Source organism: Pocillopora damicornis, chromosome 4 (assembly GCF_964200805.1).
Source record: "Pocillopora damicornis chromosome 4, jaPocDami1.2, whole genome shotgun sequence".
Lineage (NCBI taxonomy): Eukaryota > Metazoa > Cnidaria > Anthozoa > Scleractinia > Pocilloporidae > Pocillopora > Pocillopora damicornis.
In genome coordinates, this window is record NC_142673.1 from 10741113 (window position 1) to 10762456 (window position 21344).

At 38.4% G+C, this 21344-nt stretch overlaps 1 protein-coding gene and 2 long non-coding RNA genes across 7 annotated transcripts in view; 1 reads left to right on the top strand and 2 right to left on the bottom strand.

Annotated features, from left to right (window-relative positions):
* Nucleotides 1-5265, bottom strand: part of LOC113672664 (tetraspanin-36) — a 6297-nt gene extending 1032 nt beyond the window's left edge. The window contains exons 1-5 of the mRNA XM_089203761.1: nucleotides 5186-5265; nucleotides 4420-4611; nucleotides 3820-3894; nucleotides 1350-1448; nucleotides 326-454 (exon numbers count right to left, since the gene is read on the bottom strand). Of these exons, the coding sequence (XP_089059887.1) occupies nucleotides 326-454; nucleotides 1350-1448; nucleotides 3820-3894; nucleotides 4420-4611; nucleotides 5186-5233 (543 nt within the window). The 5' untranslated portion in view covers nucleotides 5234-5265. The remainder of the gene's footprint in view (nucleotides 1-325; nucleotides 455-1349; nucleotides 1449-3819; nucleotides 3895-4419; nucleotides 4612-5185) is intronic.
* A 222-nt stretch (nucleotides 5266-5487) lies between these two features.
* Nucleotides 5488-7462, top strand: LOC149046791 (uncharacterized). 2 transcript variants are annotated; one of them, XR_016185815.1, is made up of 2 exons: nucleotides 5488-5701; nucleotides 6096-7462. It is a non-coding gene; the product is annotated as an uncharacterized LOC149046791 (long non-coding RNA). The 2 variants fall into 2 exon arrangements; XR_016185814.1 differs by having other exon boundaries at nucleotides 5493-5870.
* Nucleotides 7463-11979: 4517 nt separating this feature from the next.
* Nucleotides 11980-20649, bottom strand: LOC149046792 (uncharacterized). 4 transcript variants are annotated; one of them, XR_016185817.1, is made up of 5 exons: nucleotides 20526-20649; nucleotides 20105-20304; nucleotides 19471-19574; nucleotides 18165-18649; nucleotides 11980-12448 (listed from the first exon to the last, which is right to left on the bottom strand). It is a non-coding gene; the product is annotated as an uncharacterized LOC149046792 (long non-coding RNA). The 4 variants fall into 4 exon arrangements; XR_016185819.1 differs by lacking the exon at nucleotides 20105-20304 and having other exon boundaries at nucleotides 20526-20644; XR_016185816.1 differs by having other exon boundaries at nucleotides 20105-20640.
* Between the last annotated feature and the right edge of the window lie 695 nt (nucleotides 20650-21344).

Sequence of the window (21344 nt, forward strand, 5' to 3'; positions counted from 1 at the left end):
TTGTAGGTAGTAGATACTTAACCCTTAAATTCCCATAAGTGGCCAAGAAAGAATTTCTCCTAACAACCCACATCTGGAAGCCTTTGAAATGAATAAGTCACAGGGGGCATATAAGATTATTAATGGAATTCAGTGGTAAGTTTTTATTTTGTAAATAAGGCTGGAAGAGTTAGCCATAGCAGTACAAGTCACTTCTCTAGTTTTACCATCCTGAGGTATGTGGGTTGTATAAATCTTACTTCCTTGGTGGTTGCTGGAAGGTAGATGGAGACCAGAATTTGACAGTTGATGGGAAAAAAGGAAAGAGTTTATTACTGGTTCTTACCTTATCATATGCATTGAGTTGTGTACAAATCAACGTTGCTGGAGGACAGCAGGAATGAGGGTATTGGCCATAATGTTTCAAAGCATATGGAAACCAATCAGTAGGTTTCTCATTGCCACAACATTTCAGCTGCAAAACATAAATATTCAGTTTTGTTAACATAGCTGTACAGATGTCCGTTGTTTCACCAACGACTCACTCCGTCAACAGTTGTTTCACAAATGTCTCTAGTCAGTTTGCAAACGTTTAGAGGTCAGTTTGCAAATGTTATAAACATTTATGTAGAAGTCAGTTCACACACTTCGTAGATTTGAGATGTCAACGTTTGAGCATAAAAACTAACTCTAGCTTAAGTTATACAGTCTTGTAGTTGATTTTGCTCTATCACAGCCTTTGCGTGATACAGACATGGGATAAAAATGCTGCCACCTTGGGATGAAATATTAACATGGCTGCTTAGTGACATAGGTGAAATGTTTATAACATTTGCAAGCTGACTTCTAAACATTTGTGAACTGACTTCTACACGTTTGCGAACTGACCAGAGACGTTGGTGAAACAACTCGTTGGCGAAACGACCGGTTACTAGCTGTACAGGGAGATCCTTAGGATAAAACACTGTCAGTAAAAATATTTCTTAGATATTTTATAATAATTTCTTTGCTGTCCACATATACATAATTTTTTTGGTTTCACATTTTGATCAGTCAATTGAGTGAAACCTGTAACTGATTCCCAATTCATTTCTCCCATGATATGAATTGAAAAAGAATCTGTATTCAGGACACCCTTCTGACATGCATGGATGTATGCAGAAACCAAAATTTAGGTGCTTTATCTACATGGATTTTAATAAGGCAAGAGCTTTCAGACAGATTTACAAATCATTATACAGTGCATGTCTTAAGTAAATTTTCACTTTTTGAATTTTTTATTCTAGCAATAAAGGGTTTTTCTGTTGGGATGAGAGCTCCCCATAATATGATTCAGTTCTACTTGGATTATATGAAGTATATACACTAACATTTTTCTGGAGTCCATCTACAGCTTTATCTAAAGTTGTGTCTTTATCATCATAATGCTCAATTGCATCCTGGAAACCATCCTGCACAAAGCTTCTAGCCTTAAGACAGAAACAAAAAAAAGTGGATGTCACCTACTTGTTAATAAGTAGTCTCTTAAAAGCTAGACAGCAGTTATGTGTATTTCCCCACTCTATTTGTTATATTATCAAGGAAAGAAAGCAACTAACATACCTTGACACTCAATTTGAAACCACCCAATCAAAGATAAAGTTTAGGGTGTGATGTTGCTAAAATATAGGTTAAGGGTAAAGGAAAGGGTGAAGGGCGAAGATATAAGAGAGAAGGTACTCACTGGGGGTAAAGGTTGAAATCAGACAGTGAAGGGATTAAAAACTACAGCTGAGGGTTAAGGTGCAGTCGACAAATCTAAAGATGGGAAGATGACTTCTTTCCCCTTGTTCTAAAGTTACCGGTAATATTTTTTAAAGCCTGGTTTGATCAGACACAAAGATTATTTGCTCCATCATATCACATAATATTGGACAATAGCATTCCACTACTATGTCGTTTTACCAAATTAAGTTATGATAAAACGCCAAATATGGTACTACCTATAAATCACCTTGCTTAGCAATCTAAGCTTTGGTGTTTTTCACTCATTCATGCTGAAAGCAATGAATGAGGTATTGTGGTGAAGCAGATGTTGATGGAAGTTCTTAACCATGGACAGAAGTTGTATTCCATGGATGAAAGTTGCACTGTGGACTATGAACGGAAGTAGTCTTGCATGCTACCCCTCCCCACTTAGTAAAAGCCTTAATTAATGTCAATGAAGCTCAGAAACTCGTGTGGAAAGAAATAAAATGTTTAAATGGTTTAATAAAAATCATAACCTCAAATCCCATTTCCAAATTTCTAAAAATGCAACTTGAATCTAGAAACTGAAATGTTCACATCTAGGGATCTGTATCAGGTTCATTTCAACACACACTATGACCACGCAGAAGGGTATCAGAGGCAGCCATATTGTTAAGCCTCACATTTGCATTTATCTTCAGTTGGTCTAAAGTAATTGTTGCTCTATCATTGTGCTGGTTCTCAAGAGGTCCTCATCATACAGTCCACACATCAATCATTGCAGCCAAGATAGTCTCACTAAAAATTTTTTTAGAGCCCCAATATTTCAGTCTGGACTTGAAGCTTGCTCAAACAAAAACAGCAATACCAATCTGGTCAAAACAAAATGCAGACTGCAGACCAGGTACAAAATGCTGAATAGGTACAAAATGCAGACTGCAGACCGGGTACAGAATGCAGACTGAGAATTTATACAGTTTTTTCGTCTTATACATGATGACATTTCATCTTACAACTTACCAAGCGTCACACAATTGCTCATAATATAATTTCAAGGCATCATATAGTATTCTCACTTTGCGCGCGAGTTGGTTGGTGTGATGTCTATACAGAATTTACCAACTAAATGAAAGTAGATGTAGATGTAGATGTAAATGAGATGCCACTATTCAGAGGTGTACACACACTGATTTTCACATATGTGCCCTATATTGTTATTTCTATACAAGAGGAACTGGCAAGTTTTTCATAAATTTTTATAGGGAAAAGCAAAGCATTGCTTTCGTGACTGCCCAAAAATAAAAGAAAATGTATTCCAAAAGTCTTGCAAGTACACATAAACCAAATTCAACTGTACCTAAATTCAGCAAGTCCAGGAATCAATGCAAACTTAAGCCATAACATTAATGAGCTAGCTCCAAGAGTCCTTTGATTTGTTTTTTGTTTGAATTTTAAGAAATGAACTTTTCAGCACAACATATATTGTTTTAGTTGATCATAAAGAACACTTTAATGGTTTTGTTTGTGTTGTTTCAAATTTGTCTTTTGCATACTCCTTATTCTATTAAGAAAATGCAAAGATAGGGCCAAAGGCTGTATTTTGCAACTACAATAAAAATATTAAAAAGTGAAATAATAGTGGAATAATGAATTTCTTTTGGATGGTTCAACATTTAATATTAGCAGACAATTTACTCAATGCTCTAATTTTTCCTTGCTCAAAATACTTCACAACCTGCCAAATATCCCTGCATATTATTTGTTAATCCATCAAATAAAATGTACAGAGCAGTTGGAATTAAAGAATGTATTACGTTGTTTCATATTTTTCTCTCAGACCTGATTGAGTTAGACTGTGGGTAAACAGGTATCATCCATACTACTGAAACCTGCCATGTCAACTTCTTAAGTTTACAATTTTCATTATCTCCTAGCTAATGATTTACTTAGTGATCACTGTATTTGATATAAGATAGGGGAACTTTAGTTTCATTGTGACCAATAAATGTTTCACCTGACTCCTCATACTATTGTATGTTTTATAGAGGATACATGTTATGATGTATGTTATTATTACCAAAGACAACATGACCTTACATCAAAAAAATGTACCTTATCCTTGTAGATATATCCTAAGACACCTGCTGTAATCTCCAATGCAAACACAATGAGAAGTAGTGCAAAAAACTGCAAGGTAAAAGATCATACACTCACTGCATATCATAACATCCTTGTGTCTCTTATATATAATAATTTCTTAAAATTGGATTTTAATTTTTATAAACTTATTAGATTTTGCATAATAGTTCCAAATAAATAAGTTGTAAAATAAATCAAACACTTCTTGTCAGATGAAGGCCCCAAATTAATATTCCCTGCCAGGAACAAAAGACCCTCTATGAAGTACGTATAGTGCTCTTGACATTGCTGATCTTAGCAATATGCAGAAAGCTGGCCAGATATAAAGCTAATATATAGCCTTGCTCAGCAAAAAGTTCTCTGTAATTCAGTTGGTGGGTATCTGGATATTAAGTTTGAAGCTCTGTGGCAAAAATCAATGGTACATATCTACAAATCTATGTTCCACACATTACACATAATTAGCATCTTCCTTCATCAAAATTGAATATTTATTATCAAAATTATTACTATAATTATTTTGTTTTCTTGTAGATGCACTTCAATCACATGTTAAGTTAATCAAGGTTTTACCGTGGACAGACAGCATTTGTTATCACGGCATGTTCCACAGCAACCAAACAAGGCAGTGATGAAGATCAGGACACCCACTCCAACTAGGATTCCACATGGTACCAAAGTGTACTCATCAGTTGTAATCTTTGTAATGTCGCCATACTTTTTAATTAGCCATACCGCTACAAAAATGATAGCACCAGATACACCCTAGAAAATATTACAATGTTGGTGAAATAATCATGTACATTAATTATCAACTAAGTCTACACGCATGGTTTGTACTCTTTTAATTTAAGTATGAAATTCCACGACTCTCCATGACTATTCCAAGAACATTTTTGCTGTTTTCTACGACTTCCAATCAAGATTTAAACACAGGAAAAAGAACTTGGTTAATATCCATCCATCTTTATCTCACGCTTGGTCAATTACACAAACAGTAGATACAACTGGGCGCTCGGGTTCCATGCAAATAGGAATTAGCGTCAGGCATTCAGCCGTCTAATTACGAATAATTTTAAAGGCTCGTTGAGATAGGAATTATGTCTCAGTGTCTGTGATAGGCTATATCTACAAGAACTTTTTGACTAGTCAATCATCAGTCAATCAGTCCAGAAAAAGTACGAGCACTGAAAAATCATATCGCAAAAATTGGAGCCCTTTATGTTTCTTCGTATCGATTCAATTTGGAAAGAACGTCTAAATAATCTCACGAACGGTGAACGAACATGAAGGTTTTAATTATGCTTAGTTGCTTTAAGCTGTTCCTCGGGGTACTCACCAAGTAAATAAAGTTGAAAAAAAACAAGAAAGCCCTCGCACATCCCATCGTTAATCACGATAATACAGAACCTTCGAACGCGTCACAGGTTCATCACACTACGTCGATGCCTCAAATAGTACACAGGCAAATTAGGCATGGAAACTAGTGGATTTCAAAACGTCGCAACATGATCTCGAGACCGAAATAACGATTATCGTTATTTCTAAATTGGCACCAAATTTATGGATATAGTAATTTCGTGGCACTCTTTACCAATGCTCTTTACACGTGTTAAATAAAAAGAAGGACTCGGTTCCACTGTCTTACAACATTCAAGATGGCGGAGGAAAGGGGTAAATGTGCGTTCAGTTGTGATCAGCATGATCTCGACACCAAAATAACGATTACCGTTATTTCTAAATTGGCCCTGAAATAACGAATATCATAATTTCAGTGCATGTCTGAGACCTTCGGGCTCGAAGCTTGGGAACTAGTATTCAGGGAAAGATAAAATGGCGGCTTACGGCGGCGAAGGTAATCTCAGTAGTTTAATATTTAGCGTGAAAAGGCTTGGGTGTTGTGATCTGGTTCTCAAGTAAAAAAAAAATCACGGTCTGCAATGGCCCTACCACCTTTTGAACAACAAGAAAACATTGAAACGGTGGTAAAAAGCAGCAAGTTTCGAAGTCTAAACGAAAGATGGGTAAGCTGAGTTTCAGTCAAATATCATGACATTTGGGATATAATTTCGATACCGAATAAATAGTTCTACATGGTTACACACGCATAGGATTCTGTTGTGTTCACGTGAAGGCCATTTCAGCCATTCCTGCCACTTGTAAGTGGTAGGAAATAAAAGATATGTATAGTTGTTTCGTATTGAAGTCCTGTGAAATCACAAATTTGATTTATTTCTTCTTTGTTTTAGGTGGTCATTATCCATTACTTTTGGAAGTCGATGCTGATGAGAAAGAAAAAATGTTTATGATTATTTCTTCTCTCGAACATTTTACTATTTAGGTACCAAATAATCTTGATACTGAAGATCATTGCATCCATTATGAAAAAATTACCCTTGATTGCTTTGTCAACTGGAATGTATAATGTAATATACCTTGTGATTTGTCGGATTTTCCCAAGTAAACTAGAAATACTTGAAGAGGGTAATGATGTACTTAATGCAGAGCATTTGGTACAAAGTCTGCTTTGCTGTAATCTACCTGAAGGTGCTTTCTATATGCTAGTAAGACTTGCACAGCCCAGTCAAAATGTTTTTGAGTAGTAGACAAGCTGGCCAAACCTCTTCCTGAAAAGCAGTCTGAAAAATGTGAAGTTAGCGGAAGGTACTTCATTGTAGGCGGCCAAATTGTAAGCTGCCAGCCCACTTTGAGTGAGCAGTAAAACTCAAGATTGGCTATTTTAGCTAATTTTATTGAGAACCAAATTCCCAGCAACGGGCACAATTTTACTGGGCTATTTGTTATTTAACTACTTAGTAATATTCTTATTAAAATTTACTGCATTCCTTTCTAATAATTTGCTGCTGATTGTATGCTGTATATAGCTTATGATTTGTGTGATTTTCACAAGTAAATTAGAAATACCTGAAGATGGTAATGATGTACTAGATAATGTACTTGATGCAAAGCTATTTTGGTGCAAAGTGTGTGCCTTGTCCGTAGGTGATTTTGCATGCTAATAAGACTTGTAATTCAAATAATACACATCAGCTGGAGTGGGAATATTAAAAGAAAAATAATAATATTTAGCTATACCAAGTTCTGGTTTTATGTCCAAATTAAGCACTTAGTTGAAGATCACTGCACTGCTCAGGTCCAGAAGGCTGAAAGAGTACTGTCTGCTGTTAGTTTGATTTTTGTCATTTCTATTGATTTATTTTATTTATCAATGTTTCTTTCAATTGTAATTCATTGATCTCTTTCAATAGTGCAGGTTCGCTCATGTAACCTAATCTCCCACTTATGTATGTATGTATGTATGTATGAGCTCAGTCGAAATGTTTTTGAGTGGAAGGCAAGCTGGTGATAGTAATAGGCAGCATAGGCTGAACCTTGTCTTGAATGGAAGTGTGAAAAGTGTGAAGTTAGCGGCAGCTATATTGTGGCAGGCAGCCAAATTGTCGGCTGTGGCACATTTTGACTGGGCTGATTGTGTGTAGTATATATGTGCACTTCTTTTAGGGTGTTAAACAGGTTAAAGTACCAAGAAATCCTCTGTGATAACTTGATAATTCAAGATGTAAAAATTTTAAATAATAAGGTAAAGCTTGATCATTCTTAAGAGTTTCCATTTGTTCTGGAAATTTGGGGGAGGGTCAGGGGAGCATTATTTATACATAAATAATGTACATAAAAAGTAAAAAAAAAGGACCAAGCTAAAATCTCAATTTGTTTTCAGAGTTAATTTTATTAAGAGAAAACCCTGGATATAGCTTGGGATTTGTGTGATTTTCAAAAATTGTTAGGAACCTTGTTAATTTTCAGCTTCAAGAACACAAGTACATAATCTTTAGTGCAGCCCTCTTTTCTCCCCGCCATTATTCTAATTTTTTTTATCAAGTTTCCTTTTTCTTGTGTTCAATTAATTTATTGTCTTTACAGGTGAAATTTTAATATCTGCACAATTATCTCTGCTAAGAGTGTCTACCATCACTCTTGCCGGTCTCAAGCCCAAAACGCTGCAAACTAGCTGAAACTACATGTATTTCGTAAAATTGCAATGAAATCTATCTAAAAACACCAAAATCCGGCAGAACGCATGAGTTTTTGCCAAATTTTACGCAAAAGTTGACAAAAGCGCTCTATTCGACCTGAAAAACACGTTTTTTTTTTTTTTTTTTTGCAAAAATCAGCCTATTTTACATTCAAAAGCACGATGTCTTTAACAAAATAGGGATACAATCCATGTGAAAACACTTATTCCAGCTAAAACGCAGTGTTCTCAGTAAAATTTGGGGGAAAAACGCGTAAAAACCGTCAGAAACACGACAAATTGGGCTGATTTTACCCACTTTTTGTGTAAATAGCTGCCAAAACCCTCAAAACTAGCTGGAACTACATGTTTTTCACAAGATCGCCATAAAATCTTGAAACGTTGCTTTAGGGACCTTTATGCCTCCAAAACGAGTTTTTACTTTAAAAAAAATGGAATGAACAAAGATGTTAAAGGGGAAAAAGCTGTGAGAAAGGAGAAGTTTAGTGTTGCTGTCTGATATGCCGCCCAGATATATCAATTTATTAATTTAACGCCTTTAGCCGTGGGCAGAAGTTTTTCTCTAGACTAAGAGGACCCTCCCTATGTTGACGAACCTCAATAATTCGTGGATTTTACTGTTTTTACACAGATTTGATTTTAACCATATTCGCCAAAATAACTGCCAAAACACGGCAAACCAGTATCTCGGCCAAGAGCGATATTGGCCATTTCACACATCCTTATTAGATATGAATTTTATTAAAGATCGTCATTCTAGCATATGTTGGCTAGTTACCACAGCTTTCTTGATTTTCATGGGAAAGTGGCATTGGTTGGTACCATGACCAATCTCCTCGACTTTCCCATGATTTTCATAGGATGTTAGCGACCCATACTTCGAACCTCAGTTGTTTTTTTTTTTTTTTACATTGGCGCGAGTTTCACAACTTTCTTGTGGTTTGGCATTGACTCAGAGTTGGGCTTATTTTTATGGCTAATCCATCGGCGACTTTCTCATGATTTTCTTGGGTTCTCAACAGTGACACGCACTTTGGAACCATAATTTTATAAATATGTCAACACTGGCAAATACTGCTAAAATCTACACTCTACTAAACTCCATGTACCACAATATCTACACAACTGCGTGTGCCTACTTGAAAATCCTAACCCTAACCCTAAAACTATCCAGTTAGCCTAGTATTGTATTGCTGGTTTGAGTGACTAAACTGGCTCAAATGATCCAGCTGCTTAAAAATCTAAGCACAGAGTAAGTTTAAAAGATTCAATTTTGTAAGGTTTCGAAACAGTTCCAAAATTAACATGCACATAGCTCAGTGTAAAACATCGAAGCTTCTAGGACTTCTTATGATTCCTACGAATGTACACACCTAATGCACGTCAATTTGCCTTTGTTGTCCTCGAACGATCACGACTGTAGGGTAAAATTATGCTTAGGATTAGCGGGGGTTAGTATTAGAATTAGGGTTAAGGCTAGGATGAGGCTATGCTTAGGGTTGGCGTTAATATTTTTCTACAAGCATTCAATTGCAGGGTTTTTGGTATTGTGTTTGTAAATTTCAGTAACTACTTGAAAATTTACTGAAAAACAAACGATAGGCCGACTGGTACACTTACAGGATAGATAGAGAAGGTTGGGGTTAGGGTTAGGGTTAGGGTTAGGGTTAGGTCTAGGTTAAGGGCTATAGGTTAGGGTTTAGGGTTTAGGGTTAGGTTTTAGGGTTATGGTGTGGGGCTAGGGTTAGGGTTAGGGTTAAGGCTTAGTGTTAGGGTTAGAGGGTCTGCGGTTGAGGTTAGGGCTAGGGTGAAGGTTTGGGGTTAGGGTTTGGGGGTAGGGTTAGTGTTTAGGGTAAGGGTGTAAGCCTCTTCAAAAATATTTTTAAGAAGATTTTGTCACCTTTTTCACTTAAATAACCACCTGAAGAATTTTGACCAGTTAGATTATTTGAAGCGGTTGGATTAATTTTGATTGGGGTTTAATAACTTTTAGTAGTTGGATGATTATTTTTACCAGTTGAACCACTGTAATATGCTGGATCTTTTTAACTAATGTTACCATCCTTACCTGAATTATTTGAACCAATTTCACTGGTTACACATGCATTATCCAGTTAGACCATTTCAACTGGTTGGATTATTAAAACCAGTTTGTCCATTTTAGATATTGGCATCATTTTATCAAGTTGGATCATGTTAACCAGTCGCACCATTTTACTAAGTGAGATCGTTTCTTCCGATTGAACCATGTCACGTAATTAAAATCTTTTCACCGTTTAAACCATTTTATCTTGTTTTGGCTGGTTGGACCATGTTAACCAGTTGCATCATTTTGACTGGAGTGAAAAGTTCCGTTCTTAACCCGAGCCCTAACCCTAACCCGGGGTTAGGGTTAGGGTTAGGGTTAGGATAGCTCGCAGCTAGAGATAGGGCTTGGGTAGGGTGGGATTATGATTAGGCTGAGGGTCACAATTTTTTCTGAAAACATCCAATTTGTTTTTTGGTATTGTGTTTGGCTCTAAACTTTAACAACTACTTGAAAGTTTGCTTGAAATCAAAATATACCATTTTTTGCCAAAATAACTGCCAAAATGCGCAATTCGGGCCTTTTTATCAATTTACACTTGGTTTAAGCTTGGTTTTTGTGTTTTCCCACAGACTCTTAAACTATTTTGCTGAGAACATTTTTTGCACCGTTTTTAAAACTGAAATAAGCTTATTTTTGCAAAAAAAACAAACGTGTTTTTCAGTCGAATTTAGTGTTTTTGTCAACTTTAGCGAAAAATTTTGCAAAAATCGTCCATTTCTGCCGTATTTTGGAGTTTTTAGACAGATTTCGTCGCGATCTTGTGAAAAACATGTAGTTTCAAGCTAGTTTTCAGTGTTTTGGCAGTTATCTTGGCAAAAAATGGGTAAGTCAGCGCAATTGTTTTTTTTTTGGTTTTTAAGGTTTTGTTTGCCCAAATTTTACTGAGAACACTGTGTGTTAGCTTGTCTCCATTGTTTTTTCGCAGATTCTATCGCTGTTTTGCTGAAAACATAACGTTTAAGCTTGTTTGCATCGTTTTTGGTCGTGAAATAAGCTAATTTTTGCAAAAGGAAAAAAAACGTGTTTTTCAGCCCAAATTGACATAAAGGATACAGAAGAACATTTGGTTATTGCCTTTTTTTTTGTCCTTACTCATGAAGTTGATTTTGGCATTTCAAACAAAAACTCTGCTAGAGCATTAATTGAATGACATATCATGCACTTACTTTGAAGTAAGAACACTTTTTTTTTAATTCAGAAAAATACCTTTTTATTTTTTTTAAGGACTGCTGGATATAACCTGTACAACCAAGATGAATTTACATTCATTATTTGTCATAACTTACACTAAATTAGAAATTCAAGTATGAAATGAGGGTACTAGCCCTTTAATAGTGTTCAAAATTTCCATATGCAGGGGTACTTGTGGCTACTGGAGAAGAATCAGTCTTTAACCCTTCACCCCCCCCCCCCAAGGGAGATAATCAGTACAGATATCCTCTTCCCTAGGGGCAACTAGCTCAAAAGTGAGTGATCTCAAGGGCCCTCCAAAAACGTTTTCTACAGCAATAACTAAGCTCTACAGAAGCACACTATGCAGACAAAAGGTGTAAGAGAATCAATGAATTCTTTAATTCTTGGTCTCTCCCAGGACAACCTATTGTACAAATCTTAACCCTTCACCCCCCCCCAAGGGAGATAATAAGTACAGATATCCTCTTCCCTAGGGGCAACTAGCTCAAAAGTGAGTGATCTCAAGGGCCCTCCAAAAGCGTTTTCTACAGCAATAACTAAGCTCTACAGAAGCACACTATGCAGACAAAAGGTGTAAGAGAATCAATGAATTCTTTAATTCTTGGTCCCTCCCAGGCCAACCTATTGTACAAATCTTAACCCTTCACCCCCCCCCCCAAGGGAGATAATAAGTACAGATATCCTCTTCCCTAGGGGCAACTAGCTCAAAAGTGAGTGATCTCAAGGGCCCTTCAAAAACGTTTTCTACAGCAATAACTAAGCTCTACAGAAGCACACTATGCAGACAAAAGGTGTAAGAGAATCGATGAATTCTTTAATTCTTGGTCCCTCCTAGGCTAACCTATTGTACAAATCTCATGACATCTGTTCCAGTTTCATCAGTCAATTTTTCAAGCTTCAAGCTTTTCCTGCAATTATGTACTTGTTCTTGAAGCTGAAAATTAACAAGGTTCCTGTAAATTAAGTTTACATAACAACCTAACAATTTGTGAAAATCACACAAATCCCAAGCTATATCCAGAATTATGCTCTTAATAAAATAGACTTTTAAAGCAAATTGGGATTTTGCCCTAGTTCTTTTTATTTTTTTGTTACTTTTTAAATACATTTGTATAAATAATGCTCCCCTAACTCTCCCCAAAACTTTTAGAACAGATGCAAACTCTTAAGAATGATCAAGCTTTACCTTATTATTAAAATTTTTTACATCTTAGACTACCAAGTTATCACAGAGGTTTTTTTCGGTACTTTGACCTGTTTAACACCTAAAAAGAAGAACACATACATAACACACACAATCAGCCACGTCAAAATGTGCTGCAGCCAACAATTTGGCCACCTACAATGAAATAGCTGCCAATTTCACACATGTCAGACTTCTATTCAGGACAAGATTTGGCCTCTGCTGCCTATTACTATTGCCAGCTTGCCTGCCACTCAAAATTTCAACTGAGATTGTACATACATACATGTGGGATTAGGTTACATGAGCGAACCTGCACTATTGAAGGAGGTCAATGAATTATAACTCAAAGAAACATTGATAAATAAAATAAATCAATAGAAATGACAAAAATTAAACTAACAGCAGACAGCACTTTTTTGGCCTTCGGGGCCTGATCAGTGCAGTGATCTTCAACTAAGTGCTTAATTTGGACATAAAACCAAAACTTGTTATGGTTAAATATTATTATTTTTCTTTCAATATTCCCATTCCAGCTGATGTATATTATTTGAATAACAAATCTTATTAGCATGTTAAAATCACCTGAGGACAAGGCATACACTTTGTGCCAAAATTGCTTTGCATCAAGTACGTTATCTAGTACATCATTACCATCTTCAGGTATTTCTAATTTACTCTTGAAAATCACACAAATCATAAGCTATATACAGCATAAAATTGGCAGCAAATTATTAAAAAGGAATGCAGTAATCTTTAATAATAAGATTACTTAGTAGCTAAATAACAAATAGCCTAGTCAAAATGTGCCGGTAACCAGGGATTTGGCTGTCCACACAGAACATTTGTTAGGCGTCTAGTCTGGACAAGGTTTGGTCTCTACCTTCTGTTACTATAGCCAGCTCACAGGTCTATTTAATCGATGTCCGACTGACTCTACTCAACCGGAAAGCATGGTCTCTCAAGTTTTGTTGCCATGGTAGTTATGACGTAAATGCGGACCGGAAGTAAATAGAACGATAACATCGATATCGTTACATCTCCCTTTCTTCAGGAAACAAAAAAAAATGTAAACGTAACTGAATGTCTCAATCCTAGTTTAAAATAAACTACAAAAAAAAAAGAAAATTAAGAGTTTGTCATGTCCTTTTTTTTTTGTTCTTTCGATAACCCCAATCACTGGTAACGTGTGGGTGGTCGCACAATTCGTCCAGATCGAGTGGTGGTCACCGATGGGGAAATCTCCTGCTTATCTGCGGCAGACTGAGGTGGATATTCCGGATGTGGCTTGTCCGTGTTCTGCAAAGGTACTGTGTCTGATTGGTCCTTACTGACTGCAGTACTTGGTATGGAAGGTGGTACCGATGGTATTTCATTACCAGAATTTGCAGTAGCAGAAATTGGTGTTGCTTTTGGGGATAATCTCATCCCATCTTCACTGTGTGGCATCACTTCACGTGTATGTCTCAGGTGTCTGCGGTTCCTCCTATAAATTCTTCCATCTTCTGTTCTGACTTGATAGGACCTTATGTCGACTTTGCCTTCGACTCTTGCTTGGGTCCAATCCTTCTTCTTTCCCAAGTGGGATTTTAGTGGCTGCAATCGCACTGTGTCTCCTGGGCGCAGTTCCTTCAGTTCTTTGGCGCCTTGATTGTAGTACAGGGATTGTTTAGCCTTTTGTAGCTTCAACTTCTGATCAACCTCCTCTGGTAGCTTTGGCTTGAGCAATTGGTTTGAGGTTGGGAGTGGAGTCTTTGTTCTTCTACCGAATAATCGCTGAACAGGTGACGAGTTGAGTGTTTCTGTGGGAGTATTTCTCCAGTCCAGCAGGGCAAGATATGGGTCTTGTTCGGACTTGACGGCTTTCTCTAGCAGATGTTTTGCTGTCTTCACCGTGTTCTCGACTTTGCCGTTGGACTGAGGATATGTTGGAGAGCTTGTTATATGTTCAAAACCATAAGTGTCTGCGAACTGTTGGAACTTTGCGGAAGAAAAGGGCTGTCCATTATCCGATACAAGCTGGTCGGGAATTCCTGGCGGGCAAGATGGGCTTTCAACTTCTTCACAACTTCGTCTGCTGTCTTGCTTGTCATTCTGTCGACTTCAAAGAAGCTTGAATAGTAGTCAACGGTCACCATGAAATCTACACCGTTCAGATCAAAAAGATCAACTGCGATTTTCTCCCAGGGTCTACTAGGCAGTTCGTGACAAATCATTGGCTCTTTTCCTTGCTCGACAGGCTGGCTGTTGCAGACGGCACACTTTGCTACATAATCTTCGACATCTTTGTTCATCCCAGGCCAGTAAGCTACTTCTCTTGCTCTTCTGAGACAGCCTTGGATGCCGATGTGGCTCCGGTGGATCTTAGCCAACATGTCAGCTTTCACGCTCATAGGGATAACTAGTCTTTCACCTTTGAACACCAGTCCATTCTGTAAAGACAGTTCGTCCCGAAATGTAAAGTAACCACCGATGTTTGCTGATACCCCAGCTTTGGTAGCTGGCCAACCTTGCCTGATTGTTCTCTTCAGCTCTCTCAGGGTAGGATCGGATTCTGTTGCTTGATGAATGGCAATCAGCGTTGGTTCCGATACTGGCAAGTATTGTATCATATTGATGTGCTCTAGCTCTCTTTCAGTGTCTCCTCTCATGTCCTCTATGTACATAACATCTTCTGCTACATCTTCTTTTGTGCTCTTGCGCACTCTGTATGCTCTGCTCAGTGTATCTGCCAGATACATTTCAGTCCCTTTTTTGTAAGACACTTGAAGGTCAAACTTCTGCAATCTTAGCAACATTCGCTGGAGACGTTTAGGCGCACTGAGTAGACTTTTACGGAAGATGCTCTCCAAGGGTTTGTGGTCAGTTTGGATCTTGACAGGTCGACCATATACAAACTGCTCAAAACGTTCTACTCCGAAAAGTATTGCAAGCATCTCTTTCTCTATCTGGGCATAGTTCACTTCTGTTTCTGTCATGGAACGAGATACATAAGCCACGGGCTGGCCTCCTTGCATTAGACATGCACCAAGTCCTCGGTCTGATGCATCACACTGCAATTCCACGTCGTCTTTGGGGTTAAAATACTTGAGGACAGGGGCAGCTGAGAGTATCTCCTTAACTCGCTTGAAACTACAACCTTGTACTTGCTCATCCCAACGGAACTGGTTCCCTTCTTTCAAAAGGTCTCTCATTGGGGATGTAACTTCTGACAGGTTAGGAGCAAACTTCTGGAGGTAATTTACCATGCCGAGAAGTCTCTTGAGATCTTGTTTGCTTGTCGGGGTTGGCATCTCTTTGATACCTTGTACCTTGTCTGGGTCAGGCTTAAGACCATCTTGACATATAACATGTCCCATAAACTTCACTTCTTTGCGACGGAGCTTAAGCTTCTCTTTGTTTAACTTAATGCCAGTAGCGCGGCAGCGTTCTAACAATGCTGTCAGCTTTGCATCATGGTCAGAAAGTGCTTCAGCTTCTGTTTCTCCGACACCAAAAACAAGGATATCATCAAATATTGGCTTAATTCCATCAAGACCTTCCAGGGCGTATTCCAATCTCCTCTGAAACTCTTCCGGAGCGGGTGATATGCCGAAGGGCATCCGCGTCCAGCGGAACCTTCCCCAGGGGGTACCAAATGTGGTCAGAAGACTGCTTTCATCGTCTAGCTGTACATGCCAAAACCCATTCTTCGCGTCGACGACACTGAAGACTTTAGCATTCGTAAGCAGCGGTAGTAGATCATCGATCACTGGAAGGGGAAAATGATTTCTCTTGAGTGCTTTATTCAGAGGTTTTGGGTCAATACATAACCTTATCTTTCCATTGCTCTTCTTAATGACCACCATTGAGGAAATCCAGTCTGTTGGAACATCTACTGGTTGCAAGATGCCTATCTTAACTAAGCGTTCTAGTTCCTGTTTTAAAGGCTCTTTTACTGCAAAGGGGACTTTCCTCACTGGCAGTGCCACAGGGGTTACAGACTTATCAATCTCGAGGTGAAGCTTTCCTTTGAGCTTTCCTTCTCCTGAGAAGACATCTCCGAATTTGCTCACGAGATCCGGCTGTGTGGGAATCTCATTCGAGAGAGACATGATGTTATCGGTGTTAATCACTATGAGGCCAAACTGCTGCACTGATTCAGCACCAAGGAGTGCTGTGTGACCTGTTGGAACGACGGTGTATTCCGTGAGGAAACACTGTCCATTCTTGGGGTTGAAGGTCTCGACCTTAGTACATCCTAGAGGTTTCAGCTCTGATTTGTTGAACATGACAAGGGTAGTTTGAGTAGGCTGAAGGCGTTCCATTCGCGGATCGTTAAATACCTTCTGATAAATATCTGCTGGGAGGATATTGACTGTTGCTCCACAGTCTAACTGGAATTTCACTGTTTCATCCCTCAAGCGCATGTTAGCATAAATCTTCTTTGGACTGTTTTTTGCATAAAGGACGCTCACAGATTCTACACTGAATAAGTAATCATCAGAATCTTCATCATTAAACTCCTGAACTTCTTGTTCTACATTGTGAACTGACTTCTTAGTTTGCTTTTTGTTAGCTTTCTGACTTCTGCAAGCCACTGAGAAGTGGTTCATTCGACCACAGTTATCACACTTGTGCTGCCATGCTGGACAGAGTTCCTTTTTTAAAGGATGAGTTCTGTGGCAGAACTTACATCTAACTGGTTCTGTTACTTTGTTGGGGACGGGGCGTTGGACTTTACTGAGATTTCGTACTTTATTATGGCGAAAACCTATCTTCGATTTTGGGTGGCCTGTGGCAACGGCGCTAACCTCCTCCGCATGGGACATCTCCTTAAGTTGTTTGGATGTGGTTTCACTCGCACGGCAAATATCAATACACTTGTTAAGAGTTAGTTTGTTCTCAGCTAGCAGCTTTTTTCGGGTGGCGTTATCTCTAATTCCTACCACAACTCTGTCTCTAATCATTCGCTCTTGCATGATGCCAAAATTGCACGTTTTAGCTAACGAACGTAAAGCTGTAAGGAAAACATCAAATGACTCACCGACCTCTTGTACTCTCTGATTGAACAGATAGGCTTCGTATATTTCATTCGTCTCACCGATGAAAAAGGCGTCTAGAAGCTCTATCACTTTGTCGATGTCGGTTTTCTCCTCTTCATTTCCGAAGGGCAAACCATCGTAAATCTCCAGGATATCTGGGCCAATACATGTCAACAATGTGGCTGTTCGAAGATTACTGCTTTGCGTACTGAGCCGTGAGGCGATCTCGTAGTTTGTCCAAAGCCGCTTAAATTTCTTCCAATTCACAGCTAAGTTCCCCTTGAAGTCTAGTTTCGACGGTAAAGGAATAGAGGACTGGATAAATTGAGGAGTTGCTGGCTGCGTGCTTGTTGAAGCTACGCTCGACGAGCCTGATTCGGTCATCTGGAGCTAGATTCACTGAGTTTGGCTTGAAAATGCACTCAAGTATTTCAGCGACGATTCTGTAGGAAGAATCCCAAATCACTGACACCATGTAGCGTTGTTTATAGGAAGAACAAGACACACACAGGTCTATTTAATCGATGTCCGACTGACTCTACTCAACCGGAAAGCATGGTCTCTCAAGTTTTGTTGCCATGGTAGTTATGACGTAAATGCGGACCGGAAGTAAATAGAACGATAACATCGATATCGTTACACACAACAAGCCCACTTACTGCAAAATAAGAAACATAAAAGTAACACTTCAAATTAATACAGAATATAAGCCTTGCAGGATTTGGCTCTCAATAAAATTAGTTAAAATAGCCGATCTTGAGTTTAACTACTCACTCAAAATGGGCTGACAGCCTGCAATTTGGCCACCTACGATGAAGTATCTTCCACTGACTTCACACCTTTCAGACTGCTTTTCAGGATGAGGTTTGGCCTCTGCTGCCTATAATTACAACAGCTAGCTTGTCTACTACTAAAGAACATTTTGACTGGGCTGTGCAAGTGTTACTAGCATATAAAAAGCACCTTCAGGTAGATTACAGCAAAGCAGACTTTGTACCAAAACACTTTGCATTAAGTACATCATTACCCTCTACAGGTATTTCTAGTTTACATGTGAAAATCCCACAAATCTCAAGGTATATTACATCATACATGTTGACAAAGCAATCAGGGGTAAATTTTTCATAATAGGATGCAATGGTCTTCAGTATCAAGATTATTTGGTACCTAAATAGTAAATTGTTCGAGAGAAGAAATAATCATAAACATTTTCTCTTTCTCATCAGCATCGACTTCCAAAAGTAATGGATAATGACCACCTAAAACAAAGAAGAAATAAATCAAATTTGTGATTTCACAGGGCTTCAAGATACTCAAAAACGGCCATTAAAGTGTCCCAGCTTTGAAAGCCAGTATAAAGAGCAGCATTGGAATCTTTTGACTTACAGTTTTCAAAGTTAAACAATCTTTTATTAAGAGCACCACGTTACCGCTGGGTATCTTGCAATCGGCGTTGAAGTTCCTCAATTTCCTGTTCAAGTTTATGAATCTTCTTGTTATTGTTGTCAATAATTTCTCTAAAGTAAGCCTGGTGTTTCGTCTTCGACTTTTAAGCTACAATCTGGTAGATCTGGGACCATTTCGTTTGATAATTCGTTTGATGATTCGTTTGATAATTCTTCAAGAACAACAGCTGGGGTAAAAAATTTTCGAGATGCACTTTTCGAAGCTGTCAATTCGCAGTTTCTTTCCGCCGGCTCCTTTCCTTTGCGTGGCGATGTTCGAATCCATGAAAACACATAAAGGGACAACTCCATCTCTTGATTCATTTTTGCCCACGAGACATTTGTAATATCACCTTTCCTGAAATGTTGAGAGCATATCTTTGTATTTTCAGTCACCTTGAAGTGCTTTCCTTCGTCTCCTCTTATCGCGTGGAGGCATTTATTCTTAACGGGTTCTCGGTCGGAAATTAATTTTTTACCCGGGTCTCTCGGTTTTTTTTTACCACACACATAGTAGTCGAGCTGATATCAGATTGTCACTCATTCATATCACTACAATGTTTGCACAAGTAGTGAAAATGTTAAGGGAAATTTCATTTTCATCAATGTTAATCACACATTAATATTGTACTTACAGCTCATCATCTTTGCAGCAGACATCCAAGTGCTGCCTGACATGAGTTACTGGAATCTCTAGGCTACAGTTAATACAAGCGACTTTTGGCACATCCCCAGCATCCTGCTTGACAAAAACATTACATATAGTAGTAAAGCTGATATCAGATTGTCACTTACAAAAATGTTTCGAAAGTTACCAACAAGTGGCTCTAAGTGTTAAGCTTGCAGGAAAATAAAACAAAACAGAAACACCTTAGGGAGAGTTTGCTAGAGTGACTTGAGTTATTTATTGACAAGTGTAACTATGCAGCTGCACTATTGTTTCCAGTCTCTACAACAATGGCTACACTTAGATATTACACTTGTAAAAGTTTTATTAAATTGACCCCTGTACTCTCTTTAAAATAGTGCAAATTCGGAGGAAACATTGTCAATCAACATGGCATCTTGTCACGTGATTGCAAACCAAAAATAAACCTACAAATATCTCCTTCATTTTTGGAGTTAAAAGGGATCTTGGTTCAGATTGCACTGTACAGGTCTTATGTAGGCGATTGATTGTCCCAATCTCGCACAGTGGCGTAAAAAGTGCGTGTACAGTGTATCCTGAATTTGGAGGGGGAATAATGCTTAACTCAGAAGGGCTCAGACCTCGTTGTAGTATTTCAAACCCTCCACCATCAATTAACTTAGGGTAGCTTTCTTCTAGCTTCGTTTTGACTTCCGTTGCGTTAGCCTTGCTGTTGAAGCGAATTTTTTTGCGGCCTAGACCAGCCTGTTGCAACTGGATTTGATGATTTGATTGATGATGATTGATGATGATTTGCTACAGACTGCCATCTGCCCTTTATCTGCTAGACAAAATAATTCGTGAGTCCATGTATCTCGTTTGAAGAACACTACTGTCGTGTTCCGTTTCTTTCATTTAGTAGCTGGAGCTGACGACGCCGATTGCTGCCTACTGCTGCTTGAGAAACTGGTTGACCTTGCGCAAGCCGTGTACGGCTGAAATAAATTTCGAAAATTTTCCAGTACTCGTCCGTTGGTTTCCCGTCCGTTCACTACACCGTACCTTGGAGAACCATTCTCGGGACCCTGGGATGCGTGTTCCCTAATAAGACGGGTCGCCTCTTCTAATAATTATAAATTCACCGCTCTTTCACGAAGAACCGCCATGTTTCCAACCAAGACAGGGCGACAGAGAGGAAATAAACTAACATAATTATAATTTTGGTGGGAAATAATTTATCTTGTCCAAAACTCGTCTCTGAGTGTCATGCCGAACTGCATGTTACCTTAACAAAACACTATAATGAAACGCACGCTATGAAGATGACAAATCACAACAGCAAAACTGCTTTTTCCAATGTCGAAATTGAAGAATACTAGAATGCAATTGCAAAATAGCCGAACTCCAAGGTAGAGTGACAAATCAGCACATTGCAAAAGCAAAATAGTCAAATGTTATAGCATAATATCATAACACGAGGACCAAATAGCATATTAAGACGTCACATTGGAATAGCACAATTGCATATCTCAGTGTCATAACTGAAATTGTGGATATCATAATTAAACATTTATTTTTGACGGTAATTACACCCGATAATATTCAACCTTTGTTAACAGTGTTGTCCTCAAGCGTGGCCTTTCTGACCTCGGTTTCATGTTTAAGTAATTACCAGTCTCGCGCGCCGCGGCCATTACGAAACCGTGCTTTCTAAATGTAGTGAGATTTCCCAACACTACTACTCTGTTAGACCAAGATATTAAGAACAGCCCCATAATTTGCTTCGTCTGGTCGAGTAGTGAAACAGAAAACTGATTTGTTGTAGCAGTTTTCAGTCAGGGTGCCAAGGCCAAACTTAAAGCTTGACTTCAAAGAGCAGAC